Raw genomic sequence first — 22,305 nt, forward strand, 5'->3', positions numbered from 1 at the left:
GTTTGCTCATGAGGAAGTGTAAACAGATGCTTTATACACTAATGAGAAGTGGATCCAATTCCCATCTTTTCGTGAGCACAATACTTGAAAGAACAGGTTCTCAGGGACACAAGCTGCTCCAGGGGAGACGAGAGCTTTAAACTATGCTACCAGAGGTCTAGGCCTGAATTATTCGCTATCCACTGCAAAAATAAGTAAAATCACCCTGCTTAATATTAAACACTGCTGTTCAGAAGCTTCTCTCTAAAGGCTCCATGTAGTCACCAGGGAAACAAATGTTAAGGTAATGCCCAGACACACCTGAAGTAGACTCCTCTGGAGCACAACGCACCCGTTAGCAATAAGGAGCCTACAGAGATTAGGCTCCGCAATTAACGTCTGTGAACACTTCTCAATAAGCAGTCATTACAAGACTTTCGGTTTATGGTTGACTTTTTCCATATCACAGAGCACTTTATTTACAACCATAAATTCAACTACAGTCCAGTGGCAAAAACACGATAAATAATTTCTTCCTTCCCTTTTGTTTCCAACACGCAGTCAAAGATGACTGACTTCAGCAGATACACCAGTAAAAATAAAACTCTATGGAAAATCAATTGTTTAAAGACACATGATAAAATTAACTCAGTAATGTACTTAACTGGAAAAAAAAAAAGATGACACTCTATTTGGACTTAAATAATGCCACTGAGACATCAACCTGCAAACACATTTAGAACCCAAGTTTCCATACAATGATTATCAGGCAATTGCTTGATTTTACTATGTGGAAAGATTTCTGCAATAACAGAGAAAGAAAAGAAGTCCGTAATGAAAATGTGTGGGAGAGTTTTAAAAGCCTTCTAGTCCTCACAGCACTTCCCTATGCCCAGGCCCACCCAACATACTTCCTTCCATTGTCCCCCACAGCACACCGTACCGCTCCAGAGCCAGGACAAGCAGATACCAAAAGAATCCTCGGTGCGTGCCATGTTCTTACTCACATTGGCAGTTTGTTATCAACTTCAATAAAAGCTTCAAACAGGCAGCTAGAAATACAAGTTTTAAATAAGTATTCTGTCGCTTCTTCCAATATATATTATAAAATGGCTGTAAAGCAAATCTGCTCTTGCTTACCTTTTTTTTTTTTTAAAAAAAAAGTAAAGTCTCTGTTCTTGAAACTGTGACATGATAGCAAAACTCTACTACAATTCCAGACTGGAATACTAGCTAACAACATTTCAAAATGCAACAGAAACAGTTTCAACAAAGAAATTTGTCTTAATTCCTGCAAGACTCTTCTTGTTTATGAGCAGACAAAAAGCATCCAAACCCCATTCTTAAAAAGATTTTGCACTCAAGTTTTAGGAATTGCAACAGACTTCCACATTGACAGGCTCCTCTCCTCCATGCTGTATAGAAGTCCAGTGATGTTCTGGTTTTTAGAGACATACAGAAAAAACTGATTACAGTACTTCATACTGTACCATCAGGGATTTGTTGGTAAAACTTCAGCAATGCAGTTGCACTATTGCAGTTCTGCTCATCTTTTTTGCTCTGTTCAGACAGGAACCAGATGCAGAGAAGGCTGTCAGCTCACTCCTAACAGGGGCACGTACAAATTCACTGTCAGTCATTTATTTCCTTTGGAACTGCTCACCCAATTTAATCATATGAAGGAACCTCTTTATCACTATCACAGTTCATTTAGCTCTACTACCATTGTGGGTAAAGCTCTGATAACTAGTAAGAGCTTTTCTGAAGTAAAACTATTAATCAGATGTGATTAATATTCAGACAAGAAATGGAAAGTGTTAAAACTGTCAAATTTTTTTAATCTCTGTGTTTTAGGGAACACTTATGCTTCAACGAACCACACTGCATTCCCCAAGCAGGCAGATTATTGGCATAAGTGAACTAAAACCACAAAAAATATTTTGGTCCTAGGTTAACACGTACTTCACATCTGAAAAAAACTTCTGAGTGTGTTACCGAGCTTGCTGCAGTACACCTCTGAAAGACTTCCAGGATTGGCTATAGCATCTGCTACTGGCTATCTGCTGAAAAGATCTAAAACCTCTAATTACTTTGTTTTCCCTCCTGATCTAAGAGAAGAGGGAAGCTCATTCTAAAGTGTGACATTGTGCTTCCCACCTGCTTCTGGAGCCTACAGACAAGGCTCGGGCCCTCACTGCCAGCACTCTGCATTTTCCCTTGTCTTAAGCTGTTGCAAGACATTAAGGTAAAGCCTTCAAGCTTTACCTTCTGGTCTTCAAAATGAAAGGAAAAAAAAAAGCCAAACATCAAACTCCTCCAAAAACATGCCACCCCCCCCCCCAAAACCACGAAAAAAACCCACATACATTTCGAGGCCAGCCCCCAGCTTTAAAGCACATGGGCCTTTCCGTTAGCTGAGTTAGGCAAGCTGCTTTTGTGAAAGACAGCTTTAGTAATCACCTTCCTCTGGAGAGCGGGGCTGAGGCAAAAAACATCTACCTCAGGAAACCGAGCTCCTCTTCCCTTGCTCGGCTCTGGGCGGGGAGCAGAGCGGGCTCACCCCTGAGCCAGCACCGCCCTGAGGGCCCCACCGCCGCCCCAGGGGCGCACGGGCAGAGGGCCCTGAGGGAGCCACGCCAGCAGCCGGGCACAGGGACGAAGCCCACCCCGGGCGCGCTGCGCTGCGCCCCAGACCGGCCGCCCTCACCCCGGCTCCCGCTCCGCTTCCCGCCGCCTCCCTCAGCGCCCACAGTGACCTCCGCGCCCTGTCGCGTCCTTATCTCACCCCGCCCCGGGAGCGCCATTGGCCCCTCCCGCCGCTCATCAGCCGGCTCCCCGCCTCCCATTGGCCAGCTGCCCACCTGCAGACGGGAGCACCAGCGACTTCCTGCTCCGTCACCCACCGCCCGGCGCTGCGATTTGAGGGACGGGGGCTCCTCTGACGCCCATCGCCGCTAACCACTCGTGAGGAGAGCTGTCAATCACGCCGTCGCCCCGCCTCTGAGCACTATTGGCCCAGTAACCCCTTTTCGGGCTTTCGTTTCTGTGATTGGCTAATTGGATCGGATAGGGGGCTGCGATTGGGCCAAAAGCAGGCCTTGGGGGCGGGACTCGGCATAGGGGGAGAGTCGATTGGCCAGTGGGCCGGAGCGGCACCATGTGATTGGCAGGAAAGGTGAAGAAGGCGGGGCCACCCGAGGTGAGGGTTGTATGAGGTGAGGGAATCTCGCGGGGTCTCGCTGGCGCTGGGCGCGGAGGCGCGCGGTGATTGGGCGGCGGGGGTCAAGGGGGCGGGACTGAGCCCGGGAGTCTCTGCAGCGGCCGAGTCCTATGGGCCGGCCGAGCTGGGCCCCGCGCGGTGATTGGGTGGGGGCGGCTCTCGCGGAGCCTGGTGGGCCGGGTCCGATTGGCTGCGGGCGGGCGTCGGGCGCGCGCCCCGCATGGGGGCGGGGGGGGGGCCGGCGGGGGGAGGGCAGGCCGGGTGCGCGTGCCCGCTGTGCGCTCCGCGCTGGGGCTCCGGCAGGAGGTGAGTGGCGGCGGCGGCGGGTCGGGCGGCCGAGGCGGCGGCGGCGGCCGGGGGGCGGAGCGGCGCTGCGCGGCGGGGGCCTGAGAGCCCGCCGCCCCCCCCCCTCCTCCCCCCCCCCCTTCCCCTCACCTCCGCACGCAGCGGAGACCCCCTCCCCCCACCCGGCCCCGGTCCTTCCCCGCCCCGCCGGAGGGGGGGCTGCAGCCGCCGGCGCCCCCCGCGCTGAGGCGCTGCCCGCCGCCGGCGCTGGGTCAGGCTGTCAGGGCGCCGCCGCCGCAGGCGGGGGCCGGGGCGCCGCCGCCGTCCCTCGCCGCCCCCATCGCCTCCCCCCCCTCGCCCCTCTTTATCCCCCGGCCCCGCGCTCTCCCCTGTCATTCATTTGTCACTTTCCCCGCTCCCATTTTTTGTTTCCTCGCCCCTTCTCCTTCTCCTTCCTCCGCTGTTTTCGTTTCTGCCCCGTCCCTTTCTCTTCCTCCATCTATTTTTATCTCCTCATCCCCTTTTGCCCTCCCCCTCCTTATCCTCGCCCTCCTCTCCTCACTCCTTCCGTCCCTCTTCACTTTTTCTGGGTGCTTGTGTGTGTTTCAGGCCTTCAAGGAAAAGTTGCAAACTCCCAAGTTTTTTTTGCTATATTTGAGGGAGCAGGTGTCTGAAAGGAGGGAGCTATGTAGGAGGTGCCTGGGCGCTCAGGGAGGTTTCGAGGAGATAAATGGAGAGGATGTGGGAATGGAAGGGGTAGACTTACCAGTCCTCTCAGGGTATTCCAGGGGAGAGACTCCAAATCCTCCTCCTGGAGGGAAGGGGGATTGATCACTGTATTTCTTTTTTATTTAAAAAAAAAAAAAAGTGAAGGAAAAAAACCAAACAAAACCCAACCCAGTTGCCCAAGGATGGAGTTTCAGTAGCCAACCACAGCTGGACTCTTGGGGGAAGAGGGTTCGTGCACTCTGGCTCACGCACACATGAAGAGATTCTCCAAATTGTTTGGCTTCACGAAGAGATAAGGCCAGTTGAGCTCCATGTTTTTAAAGGTGGGCCGTGTATGATGAAACCCAACTTCTTTTAAAGTGTAGCAGATTTCATTTTTATGGCCAAATGACAGCTTGACCCAGTTGTTATCCAATCAAAGGGCATTTTTTTGAATGTCTCTTTGTGGCACAACAGCCAACGCAAAAATGATGGCGGCTTACAATGGCGGTACGTCTGCAGCAGCAGCAGGTCACCACCACCACCATCACCACCACCTTCCTCACCTCCCTCCTCCTCACCTCCATCACCACCACCACCCTCAACATCACTTGCATCCAGGCTCTGCAGCTGCGGTACATCCCGTACAGCAGCATGCCTCTTCGGCAGCTGCGGCCGCGGCAGCTGCGGCCGCGGCCGCGGCAATGTTAAACCCAGGGCAGCAGCAGCCATATTTCCCATCACCGGCACCGGGTCAGGCCCCTGGACCAGCTGCAGCAGCCCCAGCTCAGGTACAAGCTGCAGCAGCTGCTGCAGTTAAAGCGCACCATCATCAGCACTCACAACATCCACAACAGCAACTGGATATTGAGCCGGACAGACCTATTGGATATGGAGCCTTTGGTGTTGTCTGGTGAGTAAAGAAAAAAAAAACTGAACCGATTTTTCCTTTTCATTTTTTTACCAGATCATAATTCATTCTTGTTTTTGTCATTTGAATCAGAATACAAGAAAGCTGCTTACTACAAATTTTTTTTACTGGTTCTTCTCTGTTCTTAGAAAGTTGGCTTCACTTGTTTTTGTTGGCAGAACGAGGTTTAGAGTGGTGAAGAGCAACCTCTGACTAACAGGCCACACCATCACTCTCTTCTGAGACAAATGCAACATGTTTATATACTTTCTATACATTTTATTAGAATATGTATTCTCTGTAGCTAAGCTGTGCTTCCTAAAATTTCAGGTTAACAAATGAGCATTAGAATATGTGTTTTGACCTGACTTAAAAGTTACAAATTAAAAGCATATGAAAATGTCTTCCTCCTTCAGTCACCTGTCAAGATCTTTGTCTAGGAGACTGTTTGACCTGCAGTAGTATGCTATACACAGCCTGAAACAGAATATCTGAACTTTGCTCTCCTCTCATAAATGTAAATGGGATTTTCTGTCTTACTGTAGTACTGCCTACGGTCCTTTTATTCCCCCAGCTGCTATTTCGGAGGATTCTGTCAGTGGAGCATAATCTCTTCTAATAGATTTTGTGACCACCTTAATAAGATGTATGTAATTATTGCCCTTCAGGATCACTGAAGCAAAAGTGGCGTAACTTTTTTTCTTTGTCAGTTTACCATATTCTGAAATGTTCATTAGAAACGTGAAGGACGCCTTGGTGGTGTTTTTGAGAGCAGGCGTGTTGCAGCACACTTCCTGTATCACAAAGTTTGAAGTGTGCAACTGTGTCGTGTCCCTGCAGAACTTTCCACAGCATTGAGTCGAGGCTTTCTGTGGTGCTTAAGGAGTTTGGCTTTAGGTATTGTCCGTCCTTTAATTGTACTGAGATAGAAGTATTATGTGACTGGGCTTGCAGTCTGTACCAGTGTACGGTGGCAGAGTGCTTTGCAGGACAGGCCTCAGAAGAGCAAGACACGTTACTCCTTCGTCCCAGCCCTTAAAGTTGGTCGCTCCTAACCAGATCAGTGTTCGTAATAAAATCATGTTTTCCAAGAAGGCTGAACAAACTGCACGAGCTAGGCGCAGGTTAATGTTATATTTTGTCTTGTGTCCCTTAATTCAGAAGGCCTGGGGAGTTAATTTAAATGGAAAGTTTTCAAAGTCGGAGGGGTGCTGTTGTACAGTTAGCACTGCTCTGATCTTGCTATGGTACAGTACAAAAAATTCGATATCAAAGAATGAAAACTGACAGGAAATCTGCTGTAAAAAATTATCTAAAGATTATTTCCATCTGTTCGTATATTTTTTTGATAAAGTGTGGAGTTTTTTTTAACTTAATTGCTACAGGGCTGGTTAAATTTAGATTGTTGTGTAAGATCAGACCTCGTTATCATTTCAATAAGCATTTTGTTTACCTGTATACATTTCCTAGGTCTTTATTTTCTCAGTTTTATTTGCCCAAAAGAGGTGAAGGCAGAGATCTGCTTTCATAATATTCACTAGAATAAAAGGTCAAGCTTGCATATTTAAATATAATATCATTAAGAATGCTGAAGGGAAAAAAAGAAGTGCAGAAAGAAGAAGGGTCTGCTCTTGACTGGCATCAGGTAGAACGGTGCCAAAAGTGTCCACCCATCCCGAGACCCCCGAGCGTGCGACTGCCTCCACCCAAGCAGGAATTGCCACTGGTGGGTCTATGCTTGCAAAGTTGTAACTGCAGCTTTTACTTCAAGATAACAACAGCTTAAAAAAAAAAAAAAAAAAGTGGGAGGTGGTTGAATAAAAAGCAGAAGCTTGGAGGTCAGATCTCCTTTGGTAACGCTGTAAGGCTGCGCAGACCGAGAATGTAATTGGCTAAAATTCAGTTCCTCTTTGCTCACATATATTTGAATTCAGTGGTCACTGTTAGGCTCTTGGCATTTCGTATTAAGTTCTGTAAGTGAATGCAGACTGAATGTGAGAGTCTGTAAGCAATAATTAAACTGGATTTTAGATTTCATTCAAAATGTGAACGAGTGCTTGTGTAGTTTAATTTTAGCTATATGAGATAATGCAACTGAACATAAACATTGATTTGGATATTTTTAGTTTAAGTTGACTTAGACATGAAAACTGTATACTTTGGTACAAGTGCAACACAGCATTTTCAGTAACATAAGGCCCTGGCTCATTTTGAATAAGGACTCTGTTGCTTATCTGTATCTTTCTGAGCACGTATTGGCACTAATAGGTAACTGAAAAGTTTGTATCTGTACTTCTGAGGGAAATGGATGTTACTCTACAGACAGGTTGAGTATTTGAAGAAGCAGTCTTTCATCTTGCTACTCAGATGTGTCATTGCATTGTCTAGAAAGATACAACTTATCCTGCAGTCAAGTTTAGCTCATCAAATGAGTATTCAGTAGTGTGTGGTATTGAGTTTCCCGTTAGCTTACTGAGAGAGATTTTGACTTGGCAGTTGAATTAGTATTTGTCATTAGTTCATTTGTCTGGTACTTCATGATGTTTTGGGATAGCTAATGTGCTGCTGGAGTTTTTCACTCATGAAGAGCCAAAGCGTCGTGCTTCAGCATTTTCATTATTAACTCATGCAGGCTGGTATTGCTGCCGCTAGTGTTTGTGTACACAAACTGTATCCTTGCTCATCTAGTCACCCTTACGTTTTAAATCAGCTATCCTTGGCACGTCACCTCCTTTGACTACGTGTAGGTTTTAAAGTGAACTTAACCCAAGCTGGCAAAGTAGAAAAGAATCTCTCGAACAATCGTCATTAAATTGCTACGTTTGTCCATTTTCATTGTGCTTTCACGTCGAGTGAAGATGTGCATGTTAGAGCAGTACCAGAGCTTGGTGTTTCTGAACTGACAAAAGGCAGGGGGAGTTGCTGAAGCAGGAAAAGATGTGTAGGTACCTTCCCCCAGGTTCTGCGGATTTGCTTAACTGCGCTCTAGTTTGGCAAATTGCCACCAGCCAAGTTGCGTCCCTAATTTGCTGGAAACGGAGCAATTTGCTCTTGAAGCATTCACTGTTAACACATTCTTAAAGTGTTGAAAAAAATCGGGATTTCAGTTTCAGCAACAAACTCTGTTTGTGCCCCATGTTTCAAATTGCCTCTCTGATTTTTGGAAGTCTTGTGCATGTTCTATGAATAAGGAGCTGTCCTTTGCAGAAGTGCTCCGTTTTACTGGGGAGACATGCTACTGCCATCTGGTGGGATTCTTAAAAATAATAATAATGATAATTAAAAAAAAAATAAATCCATTGAACCTGCCAAGGCTCATAGGTTTTGGAGCGAGGGGTGAAGCCTTAATACCTCTACAAGAGGCACTTGTGCTGTTTTCATGCAGGATTCCTAGACCCGTGAAGAGGAACTGCAACTTCTGTGGAGGTAGACAGGGAATAGCTACTTCTGTTGCTGGTTCAAGCTGTTAACACTGCTGAAATGTTATGAAAATGTCTTGTTGGTTGGGATATATCCACTCCCGTGGGATAAGAAACTATGACTCTGTAAGGTGTGCGGGGATTGTGTTTGTCTTATATGTGTGTCTAATTGTGAAAAGTTATTGTCATTCATCAAAGATTGTGAAATCAAGCAATCTGTTTTATTATTATCACAATGATGTTAAGCATCTCTGTGGGAAATCTGTTATATGACAATAGAAAAAAGTATATGAATTATTTTTATTGTTTTTTTGAGTCCTGATTTATGCAATTTTAAATTGCAGTGTGGTTTTTAATGCATTTGCTTCTAATACTTTTTATTCAGAAAGTCAGCCAGCAGCAGTATAACTGCAGTTCCAAACAGTTTGGCTGTTGGTGTTGAGATAGGGCACTGTGTACGGGCTGCCATAACTTTTAAAGACAGAAATAATTTAGCCTAAATCTACCATTCATTCCTGACCTTCAAAGGCTTGAAATCACTAAAGCAATTGCTAAATAAAAATTGAAAAAATATTGCATACAATGTTGCCTGGACCCCAGAACTGTTTTAAGAGGATTTTATCACTATGCTGATACTAAGCACAGCAGTAGGAAAGGCATTGCTTGGATAAACCGATAATCTCCGAACTGTTACTTTAAAGGAACGTGTCATGCTGAGCAAGTATGCAATATTGATAATTTGTTTTGGACAAAATTGCTAGAATGTGTATCAGGGAAAAAAAAATATGTTACAGCTTCAAAAAAATATGGATAAGTGCAGGATAAGTTCCCCTTCTGATGTCTGATACTGCTGTCAACCATGATGATGTTTTGCATAGTTAATGCAAATAATAATGCAAAAGTCCAGTCTGGTAAGCATGAAATGTTTAGAAAAAGGTGGATTATGAAAATTTGTATTATGAAACCTTTGAACACTTCTGGGGTGAGATATTTTTTTCTAAGCTAAAGCTGTTTGTATCATGATCGCTTTGGAGTCTCTCAAAACTCACCTGGTAGTGGAAGACAGTACTTGAGCATTAAGAAAATGTCCCACGTTAACTAGCATTTAGATGGACAGTTGTTTGCTTTGCTTTAAACTATTTCAACTGACATTTTGTATTAGTCTAAAAAGACTTTTTTTGTGATTGATCAAAAAAATACAAAAGGACTCTAAAGTTTATCCTGGAGCTCTCGTTGTGAATGAGGCTGAGCATAAATGAAAACTGTAAGCAGGAAGTGACAGCTCCGGAATATCCACCAGAATTGGGTGAAGAGGCTCTGGAAGGAGTAATCCACACCAATAATGTTATCCGGAGAGAAGATCCCTACAAAACATTCAAACGAAGCAAATCCAAGACAAATCCAAAGAGCCTTTTAAAGTATTGATAGTACAGCTGGGTAAGATGCAACAACAGTCCTAATCAAGAATATAACTCAGTGTTTTTCTTAAGAATGAGAAATATCTACAATGTGATATGTTGATTTCTGGTGTAGTGAAATTTGCTTTTAGTAAAGGGCAACAAAAATATTTAAAATTAATAAATAGAATTGTCATAAATAGTTTTTTAAAAAAAATCCTTCCAGTATATTTGGAGGACTTGGCCGTCTGCACTGACTGTTGTGTTTGGCGTTGCTGATGATCTTCACTCCTCTAGGTAAATATAAAGCTTTTCCATCCAAGTGGTGCATCTGCTTTGTCTACACAGGCTGTAACAGAAAAAATGTGAACAGAAATTTCCTACCACTGTTTAGTTCTTTCTAGTTCCAGTATGCAAACACTTCCCACTGGAAGCTGTGATACCAATGTCATTATAATTGCCCAACTTCTTACAGATGACATTTTTAAAATAATGTCACTTTTCATTGTTCAGCTGGGTAGAATCTCTACCACTAGTAGCCTGTCCTGAACAGGCTGTGGGTTCTGGACAGAACCATGCCAGGGAGGAGCACTGCGTTGAATACTGGCTTTTCTGGTCTTCCACTTTCTGTGTTATACTTCAGTGAGTTTTTCGGATGTCTGGGGCTCTGATGCAGATAGGCAGTGATTTCCTAAGAAAGAGACTAAGTCGTTTTTATTCAGTTCTTTCTTGGAGGAAACCATGAGTATGCCTAAGGCAAAAGAGACAATACTGGCAATGGGCACATTACAGAGCAGAGTGTGTACTGTGTTTCACACTTACCATCACAACTTAAGGATCTGCAGGTGATTATCTTTAATCGCTATGTCAGTATTTTTTAAAGGATTACTTTATCTAAATTGGATTCTGACTCTCTTTGTGAAGAAATATAGTAGAATAATGACCTTATTGAGGTTTTTTAGATGGGAAAATTTGCAAAGCTTATATGTTTAAGTTGTTTTTTGGTTTTTTTTATTCTAAATTTCATGGAAAGAAAAATTCTGTTAACATTTAAATGACTGTTCCCCAAATGTGCTGAATTAAATGAAATGGATATAATAACTCCTTGCATTTAAATTAGACGTTGGGAATTAGGTGAAATTCTATCTAAGTAATATACTAGCTTGTTCGTTATTGTCTTGTAAGATGATGCAAGAAGGAAGGAATGTGAATAACATTGTTTTCCTGAAAGTTGGTTGAGGACTATTTTGGATAAATTAGTTTGCTGTAAATTATGCCAAGGTCAGCGTTTCGCAGGTCACTTGAAATTCGTGTTGTTTTGCAGCACCTGCAAATCTTGATGTTTGTATCCACATCCAACCGTATGCTGATAGTACAGTTAGATCGTGGTAGCATTCAGTATTTTCTCCTGCCTCTGAAGTCTGCAAATGTTACAGTGGAGCAGCTTGTGACTGGATCTACAATCTAATATTGATTTTTCAGAAGACATATTTCAGATGTTCTTTCCCCCTCTCCCCCCTCCATAGTCTTTCACCTTTTTTTAAGAGTGTTTAAACTGTCGATTTCACCAATCCGAGAACACAGATGCCTTTAGTGTTTATAAATGGGTGAAGGTGTAAGCATTCATGCCCATTCTGTATGATCAAATAGAGTAGTAAATAAAGGCGGGTAACAAGTGTGTGTGTTGTATGAGGCTGCTTGATGTCGCTAGGCTGCTTGATTTCTTGGGGGAACAATGGGATTGAGAGTGAAAATAGCTTTGGGCAGGTAAAGTAGAAGGAAGCCTTTGGGATATGTTTGAAGTGTTTTTTGATGACTTGTAATGGTTGTATCTGGGTCTCATGTATCTTTAATCCTCTGGAAAGTTCTGCCTTCTAGTCTGGAATATGTAACATTCAGCTTTTCATAAGAGAAAAGCTAGCTCAAAGTTGCATAGAGCTTACTTAAACTGAATTTATGCTTATTAAAATGAACAATAATTTGTTAATATAATTGGTAATGTCTCTTAAAATGACATATTAAATCCACAAAGAACTGTAATTTAAGTGTTAGAAAATAAGAGACTTGAGAAGCTGGCTTAGTCTGCAAAACTGAGCATAGAGGGGGGGAGATGTTTTGGGGAATAATACTGTCTTTCATGTTAAACTATTTCTGTAGGCTCCTGTATGTAAGCAGACCCATGTGTTCTGTATTTGAGGGTTAGCTTTTGAAGTCCTGTTTGTCTGAGTTGTTTGTAAGCAAATACTGAACAGTAGCTTACTACTAGCTTTTGTGCACCAACCAGGCCTAGCTCCCAGGTTCTTTTACATGGAAGTTTTGGTTACTTGAGCACGGTGTGCGTTTTGTTTCTTAAGAAGAAAAGTTGCAGCAGAGCAGTCGAGTCCTCTTTTGACACAGAATGTGAAAAATTTTCCCTTCTCTGTTTTTGAAAGATTGAAAGGGCACATAGGGAATGCTACCAGCTTCTTGCATGATCGGGGGTAATTTAGTTGGGTGGAGTGTGCAGCTGGGTTGCAACATTTAATCAGTTTACATCCGGATTCTGCAAGGCCTAAGCCCCTGTATATATAGGGTGGGGGCCACCCCAGCACCCTTCTGGTGTTCTCAATTGCACCGTGACACTGGTGCTCCCGTCAGCGCTGGGGGTAAGGTGTGCTGAACCACCTTAACTGCTTGCTAGTAGCAGGGTTACAGGACTGTTCTAACTGCTCCAAATAGAATTTCAACTGAGACAAAGAATAAGTTATTTTTTTTTCTGCCTTTGTTGGTTATACCTTTGCTGTGTTTAGATTTCTGTTCGTCTGGTTTCTGTGCTTATTTCCTAACTCTGGAGATTTCCTGAGAATAGAACTGGCTACTTTGTTGAATTCGTTGAAAAATGAAAGTCCTTGGAACAGAGAATAAGATAATACAGGGGCAATTTAGATTTTTGAAATCCTTCTGGAATATGAGAAGTAATGTAAAAAGTAGGATCTGTACTTAGAACAGCTTCTAGGGTTTACTGAAAACCCATTTATTTCTGGTCAAAAGAATTCAATAAAAAGAAGCTTGGCTCAGTTACTGCAATTTCCTCTGTAACCTTTAGAATCTAAGAGTAAGCACTTGATTAAAGATTAAGTTATAAATATTACTACGAGAGTAATCTATCTGAAAATGTTTGGATTTTGTTTCTGAAATTCAAGTATGTAGTAAGCCTGGTACTTACTTAATAGCTGATGTCCATTTGAAATTTCTGTAATAGATTATTTAATGGCTGTGATCAATGACTATGTTCTCTATTGCTTAGTACCAGGTATTTACAGTCATATAATCACTTTCTGTAAACAAACTACAGTCTCAGTTTCCAGGCTGTAGCTTGGATTTATGCCAGTTTGAGTCTGTCCTAAATGACCTGTAAAGTTGGGAAATTCTTACAGTCATAAATAATGGTTTTAGGTAACGCAGCTTCAGTGTTGATTACACTAGTAGAGACTCGTTAACAGTGGTGTAAGCTGTTGAGTTTGGAGCTCTCCCACCACCTTACCAGTTACAGCAAGACCAGTCTATGGGGATGGGTGTGCTGGAGGTGGGCAGGGGCAGAAGCCTGTGGAGCTGAAGAACGGGAGCTTCTGGGAGGAGAGCCTTGGGCTGAGGATGGGTGGAAATGCAGGATGGAGGGGATGGGAGAACCCCTGCTTCGTGTGAAATGTCCCACTGGCCAGGGCCAGAACTGCGTCTGCATCTGTCTCTGATGACGTTTCTCACAGACGACAGCTATCCTGTCTGGGTTGGAATAGTGCAGGTTGGTTTTCAAACGCAGGAAGAAGCTTTATAGCTCTTGAAGCCGTCTGTGTGGGTGCGTGCTGTGGTTCTACAAACAGTTAAGTGCAGTGGGAATGGACAAAGCCCCAGTGTTATAATTTGAAAATACATCCCATAGTAGGTGCTGTAAGTTTTGCTTTATTGTGAGTCAAACTAACTATTACATCCAATTTTGTAAAAGTAGACCCCTGAGTGAGGTAGTAGATGCTTAAATGAAAGTGGCTTGTGACAGGCAGTACAAATATGTATGTAAAGGATAGAGGCTTATGTGGTTAATGCATTTATTTATTGATAATAGTATTTGACCATAATAAGCAGTAATAAGGAAAAAGTGAATGCGAGTGGTAGTGGATGGGATGGGTAGTGAATGGGGTGGTAGCTGAAGGTGGTACAAACCATAGCAATTATCTGCTGTCTAAATACAGAGAGGTTATAAAAATTAATGTTGTAGCAGTAAGTCATGCATCTTTTAAAAAATAACATAGGTAATAGATTTTCTTTACTTTTTTTTTCCCCCACTGTCTTCTGACTGTCCTTTTCATCACTTCCACCCCTTTTTCTTAATTTCCAGTATGGTCTGTGGTACTCCGCAGCCCATCAACAGCATGTTTAAATAAAGACAATAGTGTTTAGATACAAGAGCTAAATTGCAGATAATAAATACCGCTTCTCTGTGGAAATCACTGGAGCTCCATCCATAGTGCTTTGTAGGAGTAACCTGGAAAAGAGCAGAGTCATCTGCTCTGCGGAAACATTTGGCATTCCTTAGTATGTCATATATGCCATATGAATGGGCTGCAGACTGGCCTGTGGGTGTAAAATGTGTGCAAATACTTGTGATTTAAGGCTGCAGATCGCCAAACTAAGTAGTTTTAGGGAAATTTCCAACTCGCTTATGGTCAGGAATGCCCTAACTTGGCCAAAGTGTAATACATTAAAATTGTTGAGGTACTAATACTTTTAATATTTGATTATATATTGTAGAGTACACTGAGAGCCTTGATCAATGAAACTGTCAGCACGTTTTTCTAGGTTTCAGAGTTCTGTAATTTTGCTGTAAATTGCCTGCTGGGAGTTTCAGTAACCGTGGAAAAAAATGACAGTTCAATGGAACTCAGGCGTGTAATGTGTGAGTACGTACAATGTGGTACAACGTTGGGGTGCATGGGTACATACAACTTCACAGAAGAGGGAACAGCAGGCTAGACAGGCTGCATTAGGTGAATACAACCTTTTACCAAAATGCATGGCTATTCGATACGCCAAAACACCAGAACAATCTGGACTTCATTTTAATATTCAGAGCTCTATCTTTGTTTGTTATGTGAGAGTGATGGATAAATGAAGGTAGACTTGTATCAGCCTTGATATTAAATAACTTCCATGGCTATGGCTGACTTTGGAGCATGGCCACGTACAGTGTTTAAAAGTGCTTAGTAAGAATTTGAGCTTTAATCATGAGGGCTGCACCAGAATCAGTGTGTCCTAGTAGTATCATTCTTTAATTTCCTGATGTGGTATTTTTCTGTAAAGGCTTGGAAGCATATGTGTGTGAGTGGAATTGTTATGCTGTTTATGATGTTGGATATAACACCAGAATGGTTGTAGCAGAATAATTTTGTAGAATATTTACTTTGATAAATTATCTTGTGTTATTTCTTTAATTTTCTTAGAACCTGGTATGGTGGTATTTATGTGTCATTTGAAAAAAATAGATTCAGAGCTTTTCGTTCAAGAACTCTTGCAGGAAGTTTTGTGGAAAAGTGAAATATGCTGGGAAATGTAGGAATCCTTGGACTCTAGAGAAGGATTTTCTTTCCCCCATTCTCTTTCATATGCAAATACATTTTAATAGGTGCAAAAAAATTGCTCAATAGAGAAACTGGTGTTATAGTTTCCTTGTCATTTTGGAATGGTGCTCTTCCAAAATTTAATCCTAAATCTATTTCTGGTTTCATGGCAATATTTCTCTTCATTATCCTGGCACCACCAGGCGGTGCTCTTATAGTTTTCTTCATTTTGTGAGCTAATGTAGTGTCAGAATAGAGCCTTTGCTTAATGGGAGCAATAAAGCTGAGGATGGTGTTGAACTGATGGTCCAGTTATGTGGGCTTTGATCTACATTATTAGTTTTCTTCTGAAAAGCTACTGACTTTCTCTTCTCTCTTGAAAGTGTGCATAGGGGCTTTAATTTCAGATAATTCATTTTATTATTTAATTTAAATTCTTCTAACTATTGAAGAATATTTGTCTATGAATAGAAAAACTTATTCCATAAAGGTAGTAACAATTTTCAGAAATGAGCAATCTTCTTCATGAGAAGTAATTGCTCAGCTCCGTGCTAGCACTCGCTGAGCTCTGCAAATGAGCCTTGAAAGCCAATCTAGTTGTAGATTAGGAAGGAGGGAGTCTAGCATGTGGTCTGGGTCGGTGGACTTTGTTTCACTGAAAACCATTTTTTTTTTTTTTAACTGTTTTGGTTCCTAATTAATAGGTTAAGGTTTATTACATAAAATACAGGAAAAGTTGTATCATAGTCCGTTTTGAACCATTTCCCTTTATGTATGGCACTTCTTCTGGAGCGGAAGCTCACAGTGCAGACTTCCATGTAGAAGTGTACGCCTTTCTGTCTTTTAAGAGAGAACCTTTCTGGCTTCCTCCTGCCTTCATTTTTGAAGGCCCTTGACGACCGATATGAAACTATTTGAAAGCCCTAAATAAGAGCTTTTTTCCGCCCAGAGATTACATAGAGAACAAAAGCATTCTTAAAAAGGCTGTTCTCATATAGCAATATAACTTCTCTTTGGATGTTTCTGTAAATTGTTGTTGGCTCATTTACTTCAGATTTCTTACTTGGAGGGAGAATATCTTGCAGGTAAGCTTTACAGAAGAAAGAAGAGAATGTATCAGTTATTCTCAGACTGCCTGCAGTCCATCTTTTTTAATTATATCAATTCCTAGGCTAGCATTTTTAGGAAAGATGAAGAAGAGAATTTTCTGAATCTCATAGTGCTTTCTGACTCTCCTGTATTCTCCCCAAGTGCTTTTGAAATCCTGTAGACCAGACCTCCTTGATGTTGATTTGTAGTTTGTGGGTATGTTGATGAAGCAAAATTATTCTTTTTGTTATTGCTCTGACTGTCTGAAGGGACATGGATCATGTAGGTCATGGAAAGGCATGAGATTCATAAAATTAATATGCATAATGTAATACTGCGCAAGGTTACAAATGTAGACTATAGTGTACTTAGCATCCAAGAGTGTCTTAACTTCAACAGTTACTGCATCTGGCTTGAGCTGTGGCCAACAGTTTAGAAAGGTGCATCTGCAAACTAGCTCTTGACTCTTCGTGTACATTTAAAAAAAAAAATGATAGAGACAATCAAAATAATACAAGAAAAACTGACGTGCTGTTTTTTGGTTTTTTAACAAAAGTGAGGAGTCTTCAATTAGCATTTTTCGAGTCGTGATTCCTATTTCAGTTGCAAGGACGTATTCAGAACAAACAAGAACAGACATAGGCTGAAAGTGACGTCTTGGAAAATGAAGATCTGCCAATAGTTTTGTTAAGGGCACATGTCCTCTAAGTCAGCGTTCTGGAAACCCATCTTGTTAACGTGATGTATAGTTGAAGAACAATGGAGTTTAATGGTTTACGTTTTCTTGTAGTTCTGCATATGTAAATGAAAAAAAAAAAAATCCAAACACAAACCCAACAGAGGGTTGTATCAAGAAGAATACCCAGCTCTTAAAGTGAAATAAATGGCATGAGTAATAACTAGCATCTACCTTACTTTTATGTCTAAGTTCAGATTGTTGGGAAAAGAAGCTCCCACATAATAATTGCTGTTAATTTAAATAGGGGAGAACTCTGCTTTTCCTCATCCCTTATTCCTGTCATTGTTTTGAATTTTCCGACTGAATTCACTGTTACTGTCCATGATGTTTTGGTTTTTTTTTTTATATGACAGGTGTAGTAAATCTCTGATTTGACAGACTGGGTTTTAATGTAGGAGCTGTGTTTGGTTAAGGATGCAGTTTCACAGCCACGTCCTGGCAGCCCATCCTCTGTGCCTGAACTCGCGCTCATGTGACAGTGTCCGGAATTGTTAGTCTTCTGTTGAGTGCTGCTTCACAAGTGAATATTCAGATCATGAACTGGAGCAAAAGAATATGAAATTAAGATCTGCTAGAATTCTTTTCAACTTTAAATCTTAAAGCCGTTAAAGGTTGCCATTTATGCTCTGGCAGAGCAAGACATTTATCTTCTCCCTATAGATCCAGACTGCTTCTTGAGAGGGAGAGTCTCGGTGCACGTTCTGTGGAATGCGTCTGTGTCAGAGGCTAAAGAACAGCTAGCACAGATCCTGCATGCTCTCGGGCTTTATGCATAAGTATTCTAACAGAGAATGTCATAAAGCAATATTGATTGGCAAAAATATTTTAAAAAACCCCACAACTATTTCCCATAGGTCACTTGATTTAATTCAAGTGAATAGGAGCTCTACCTAACAGCTTAACTAAAAGCAGTTTTTAATTATGGAGTGGAAAGTACCTTTTACTTGTTTTTTTAAGTTACTATAGATAGCTCAAGGTATCAAAGTGCTTTTCTGAGCATATTTGCTCATTGATTGTATTTGAAAAGTCAGGATTACAGTCTTCCACTGTGCTTTTGACGGCAGGGCACTGACATACTTACCCAAGCCCATAATCTGAATTGCAGCTTTGCCCCTGCTGAAGGAGAAAAGCATTTATGTTCTTTAGGTTTGGATTGTTTATTGTTTTCCGAAGCAGTTGAAGAAAAGTAGGTGAATGTTGACAGAATCGGGGCCAGCCTTGACCTACTTGTGGCTTTTTCTCTGATCTCCATCTTGGGCATGCCATCTTATCATTTTTATGCTACTGTTTACTCATCTAAAGCCCCATCCAAAACATTAAGAAATGACAGATGTTTGGTAATTTGAATATTAAATGTATATATCTTCACTCCCACAGTTGTTCCCAAGAAGATTTTGTCACCTATCATATGACCCAGTAAAGGGAATCCTTCTGTAATAATTTTTATTTCATACTGAACTATTGCTTAAACTCTGAGTTTGAAGTGTTTTAGAGCCATTAATTTCATTCCCCTTTGAAATTCTGCGTTTTCTTCCAAGGGTCTGTATTTTACTTTAGAATGTCCCAAGACTGGAATTACACCCATGGTAATGATTTGTGTTATCACAAGGTTTTTGGCTGACTGAGAATAAAGAAACATATATTAGGATTTTTGAGTCGGTTCATGGAGATCATTTAAAATTAAATATAGTTTTGAAACTAATAGGTTAAGCAAGAGCCCTGCAGGTCTGACTTTGGTGTTTGTGTGGATAGAGTTGTGAAACCAGAACAGCTGCTGTGTAGGATGTAAATTAGTTTGGTTTATAACAATTTGGGGGGGGGGAGGAAGAAACACACTTTCCTTGAAGATCCTGTAATATTTTAAACAGTTATCTAAGATTACGTATTATGGGTAAGTTTTAAAAGGGGGGAAAAAAGGCCAAGTATCACTGAAGCTGTGCTGCCTTCCTCCAGCGCCTGCTTCTTGTACCTGTTTACCTGGGCACCGGCACCATGAGATTAACAGGGTTGGTTGGGTTTTTTTTTTGTTGTTCTGCTGATAAGTCTTGTAGACATTTAAGAATAAAAAAAAAATAAAACTTTTCAACAGTGTGTAGGGGTACCATCCTGCCAGCATCAGCACTTGGAGAGGAACAGGGCATGAGGCCTTTCAATACTTTGAACTTAGCTGTTCTGTCTTATGCCACCTCTTGTAACTTCAGCCAGTGACTTTAATTGCTGGCCAGTAAACATAACACACCTTCAGGCCCTGACCAAATGTATTAAATGAAGACATAAAGCTAATGTAATAAATACTATGGAAATATGAGATTAAACGAGCAGGACCATACTGAGTGATCTCTCCTTTATTTGTGAACGCCAGCAAAAAAAAAAAAAAAATAGACAAAGACTTGCTTTTACCTGAGAATTTAGAGTTTGCAATTTTTACAGTATTTCAGTTATTTGAGTAGTAAACCAAACAATCCCTCATTGAATTATCAACAAGATGAGAAATTACATTGGTTACACGCTCTGCCTGTTGCAGACATGAAAAAATTTTAAAACCTCTCATATCGTTCTCAGCAGGCTGTTAATTCAAAGGGACTGTTTACCTGTCTATTTGAGTCTGTCACTCTAATATCTTAATATTTCTGAAACTGCCTATTGAATCTAATGAAAAGGAGTGCTTATGGCTCCAATGTAATTGAGACTGTCAAGGAAATAGGTGGAATTTTTACAGCACTATGAGGCTTGATGGTATGTGACGGAGGATCATTCACTTCACTGGTCCATGGTAATGGGAGACTGATGTCTTTTTAAACTCTCTGTTAATAAATATAAGCCTGTTTTTTTCTTCTTCTTCTTTGCAAGGTTGTGAGTCTTTCTTAGATCTTCATTAACACATACTAAAATAAAAAGCACTTCTTTCATGTTCAAAAATATCCCATAACCCTAAAGCATCTTCTAGACTTGGAAGGTACAGGTTATGACTTTATTTCACACTTGTGTTTTGACATGTCCCTTCTGTTCCTACAGCAATTCAGAGAAGGAGTGACTGTGCAGTGTTGATCACACAGAAATTTTTACACAGGGAAAAAACAAAACAAAATAAAACAAAAAAACCCAGACCAAACAGCAGCAGTTTACAATAATTTACATAGGTAAAATGTATAGAAGAAGCATCAGAAAAACTGCTGTCTAGTTGCCTTGTATACAATGACAAGGAAGCTGCTGTTAATGTAGTTGGTCTCTTTACTACTATTGTAAAAATATATGAAGGATTATCTTCAGTCTGAGTTGCCATTATGAGAAAAAGCTGTGTTGTCTCAGAAAGAGGTAGCGCTAAAGAACTTCTGTCAGATGTGCTGTTCATTTTGTTTCTCAGCTCTTAGTTTTGGTTTATTCAGTAGATGAGGAATTGAGACATCTCTGGTTAGTGCTTACTGTGGCCATTGTTAAATGTTGTGTTGGGAATTACAGTACCTTGTAATCTGAATGTATTTTTTAAGTAATATTTTAAAGTTCTGTGATTCCAATATCCATTCCTGTGCAAGACATAAGTAAAAATACTGTTGTCCAAAATAATTTCTGGTAAGGGGAATGGAAGAGAGAGTGACAACTAAGAAGTATTCTGAGTTGCAATACTGTGTTGTGTATTAGTGTAATAAACATTTGTATTATAATAAGGAATGGGCAGGATATTGGTTCATAGATTTATCATTACTACAGAATTTGGGGAGATGAATATAAATAGCAGTATTTCATAAAATGGGAAGGTACTCTGAGCCTCATACAACAAATGTATCAAAGTCCTGAGGCTTAGTACTTAACCAACAGGTACAACTGTTTCCCTTGGTGGTAGCAGAGAACACTCGTGTGTAATTACTTTGCAGTACTGTGTTTCAAATATTTGTTGCAGACTTTGGTTTGAATACTTTTCTGATTTTTCATATGCAGGCAAACAGCCAAACGTGATAGTGGTGAAAAAAAGGAGTTGCTGAAATGCAATAGATTTAATCTGGAAGATGAAGTATTGAGATATGAATTGAGATGAGGTGTGGTGCTAGTTCACAGTGGTTATTGTGTAGCTTCATTGGAGAAATGAAGCAAAAAGGAGTTTAGTCACTATTTTTTGTTGTTTTGTTTCGTCCCTGTCCCCCACCTCAGGGAGAGGGTGGTAGGAAGGATGAGAGGTGTGAGGGAAAGCTGCTAGTGAAATTTAAGTTGTTGGGAGGATGGTTATTGCGGGAAACTAGGTAGCTCTTTAGAGGATATGACCAGAGACTTTATTAACCTACTTTGCTAGGAGGTGCAAAAATATTCTAGGAACTGTGCCAAAGCCTGGAGGCTTGCTGGACATGGAGGAGAAGGTTTCTCATTTGGGTTTTCCTTGGTTGGCTAGTGGGAATGGGAATAAGGTCAGTGAATTGGGCCAGGAATGTAGTAGTTCATGTAATTGTGGTATACGCTTTAAAAATAAAGAACAAAGAAGTACAAAAGGCATGAAGATTTATATGTTTATTGGGCATGCCATTTATTTATGAATATCACAGACCTTACAGAGCTATGTCATTGACTGAAAAATAAATAAATAAATGCTTTTATGGAATTAAAAAATATATTCAAATAGATGTCCTGTGTAGTGTAGTATCTTATTCTAGCTGTGGTTCGTATAGGCAGTTGAGAAGTAAATAAAAAGGTCTCAAGCATAGCCAGAAAATTTTGTGTAAATGGGGAAATAAATTTGATTTGGAAAGCAGTTTCAATTTTAAGCTTCCATGAAGGAAGACAAATTAAACATTTTTAAAGATATTAACCATAACAGTATCCCTTTAATTTTCTATCCTTTCTTTTAAGTAAGATACTCTGAATCAATTTTTCTTCAAGGAGACAGATTTCTTGCAGTAATCAGTTTTGCTTTTAGCTCTGATTTTTAAAGAATAAGTGATAATGGCGCACATGCTTGAGGGTGTGATTAGAACGCAACAT

General features: G+C 41.0%; 2 protein-coding genes across 16 annotated transcripts in view; one reads left to right on the forward strand and one right to left on the reverse strand.

Moving 5' to 3' along the window:
* LYRM9 (LYR motif containing 9) overlaps positions 1-2,960 on the reverse strand; it is a 51,629-nt gene extending 48,669 nt beyond the window's left edge. For 3 of the 12 annotated variants that reach the window (XM_074890183.1, XM_074890179.1, XM_074890174.1), the window contains exon 1: positions 2,440-2,752. The gene's annotated coding sequence lies outside the window, so the exon portion shown is untranslated. Of the gene's footprint in view, positions 1-922; positions 1,032-1,469; positions 1,585-2,439; positions 2,755-2,840 lie in introns of those variants that run through there. The other 9 variants (XM_074890182.1, XM_074890178.1, XM_074890191.1 and 6 more) reach the window with 7 other exon arrangements.
* A 491-nt stretch (positions 2,961-3,451) lies between these two features.
* NLK (nemo like kinase) overlaps positions 3,452-22,305 on the forward strand; it is a 64,332-nt gene continuing 45,478 nt past the window's right edge. Inside the window, exons 1-2 of one of the 4 annotated variants that reach the window (XM_074890638.1) lie at positions 3,452-3,505; positions 4,670-5,105. In XM_074890638.1, coding sequence (XP_074746739.1) covers positions 4,681-5,105 — 425 coding nt within the window. In that variant the 5' untranslated portion in view covers positions 3,452-3,505; positions 4,670-4,680. Of the gene's footprint in view, positions 3,506-3,764; positions 5,106-22,305 lie in introns of those variants that run through there. The other 3 variants (XM_074890636.1, XM_074890637.1, XM_074890639.1) reach the window with 3 other exon arrangements.

The sequence above is a fragment of the Strix uralensis genome, chromosome 20 (assembly GCF_047716275.1).
Source record: "Strix uralensis isolate ZFMK-TIS-50842 chromosome 20, bStrUra1, whole genome shotgun sequence".
Lineage (NCBI taxonomy): Eukaryota > Metazoa > Chordata > Aves > Strigiformes > Strigidae > Strix > Strix uralensis.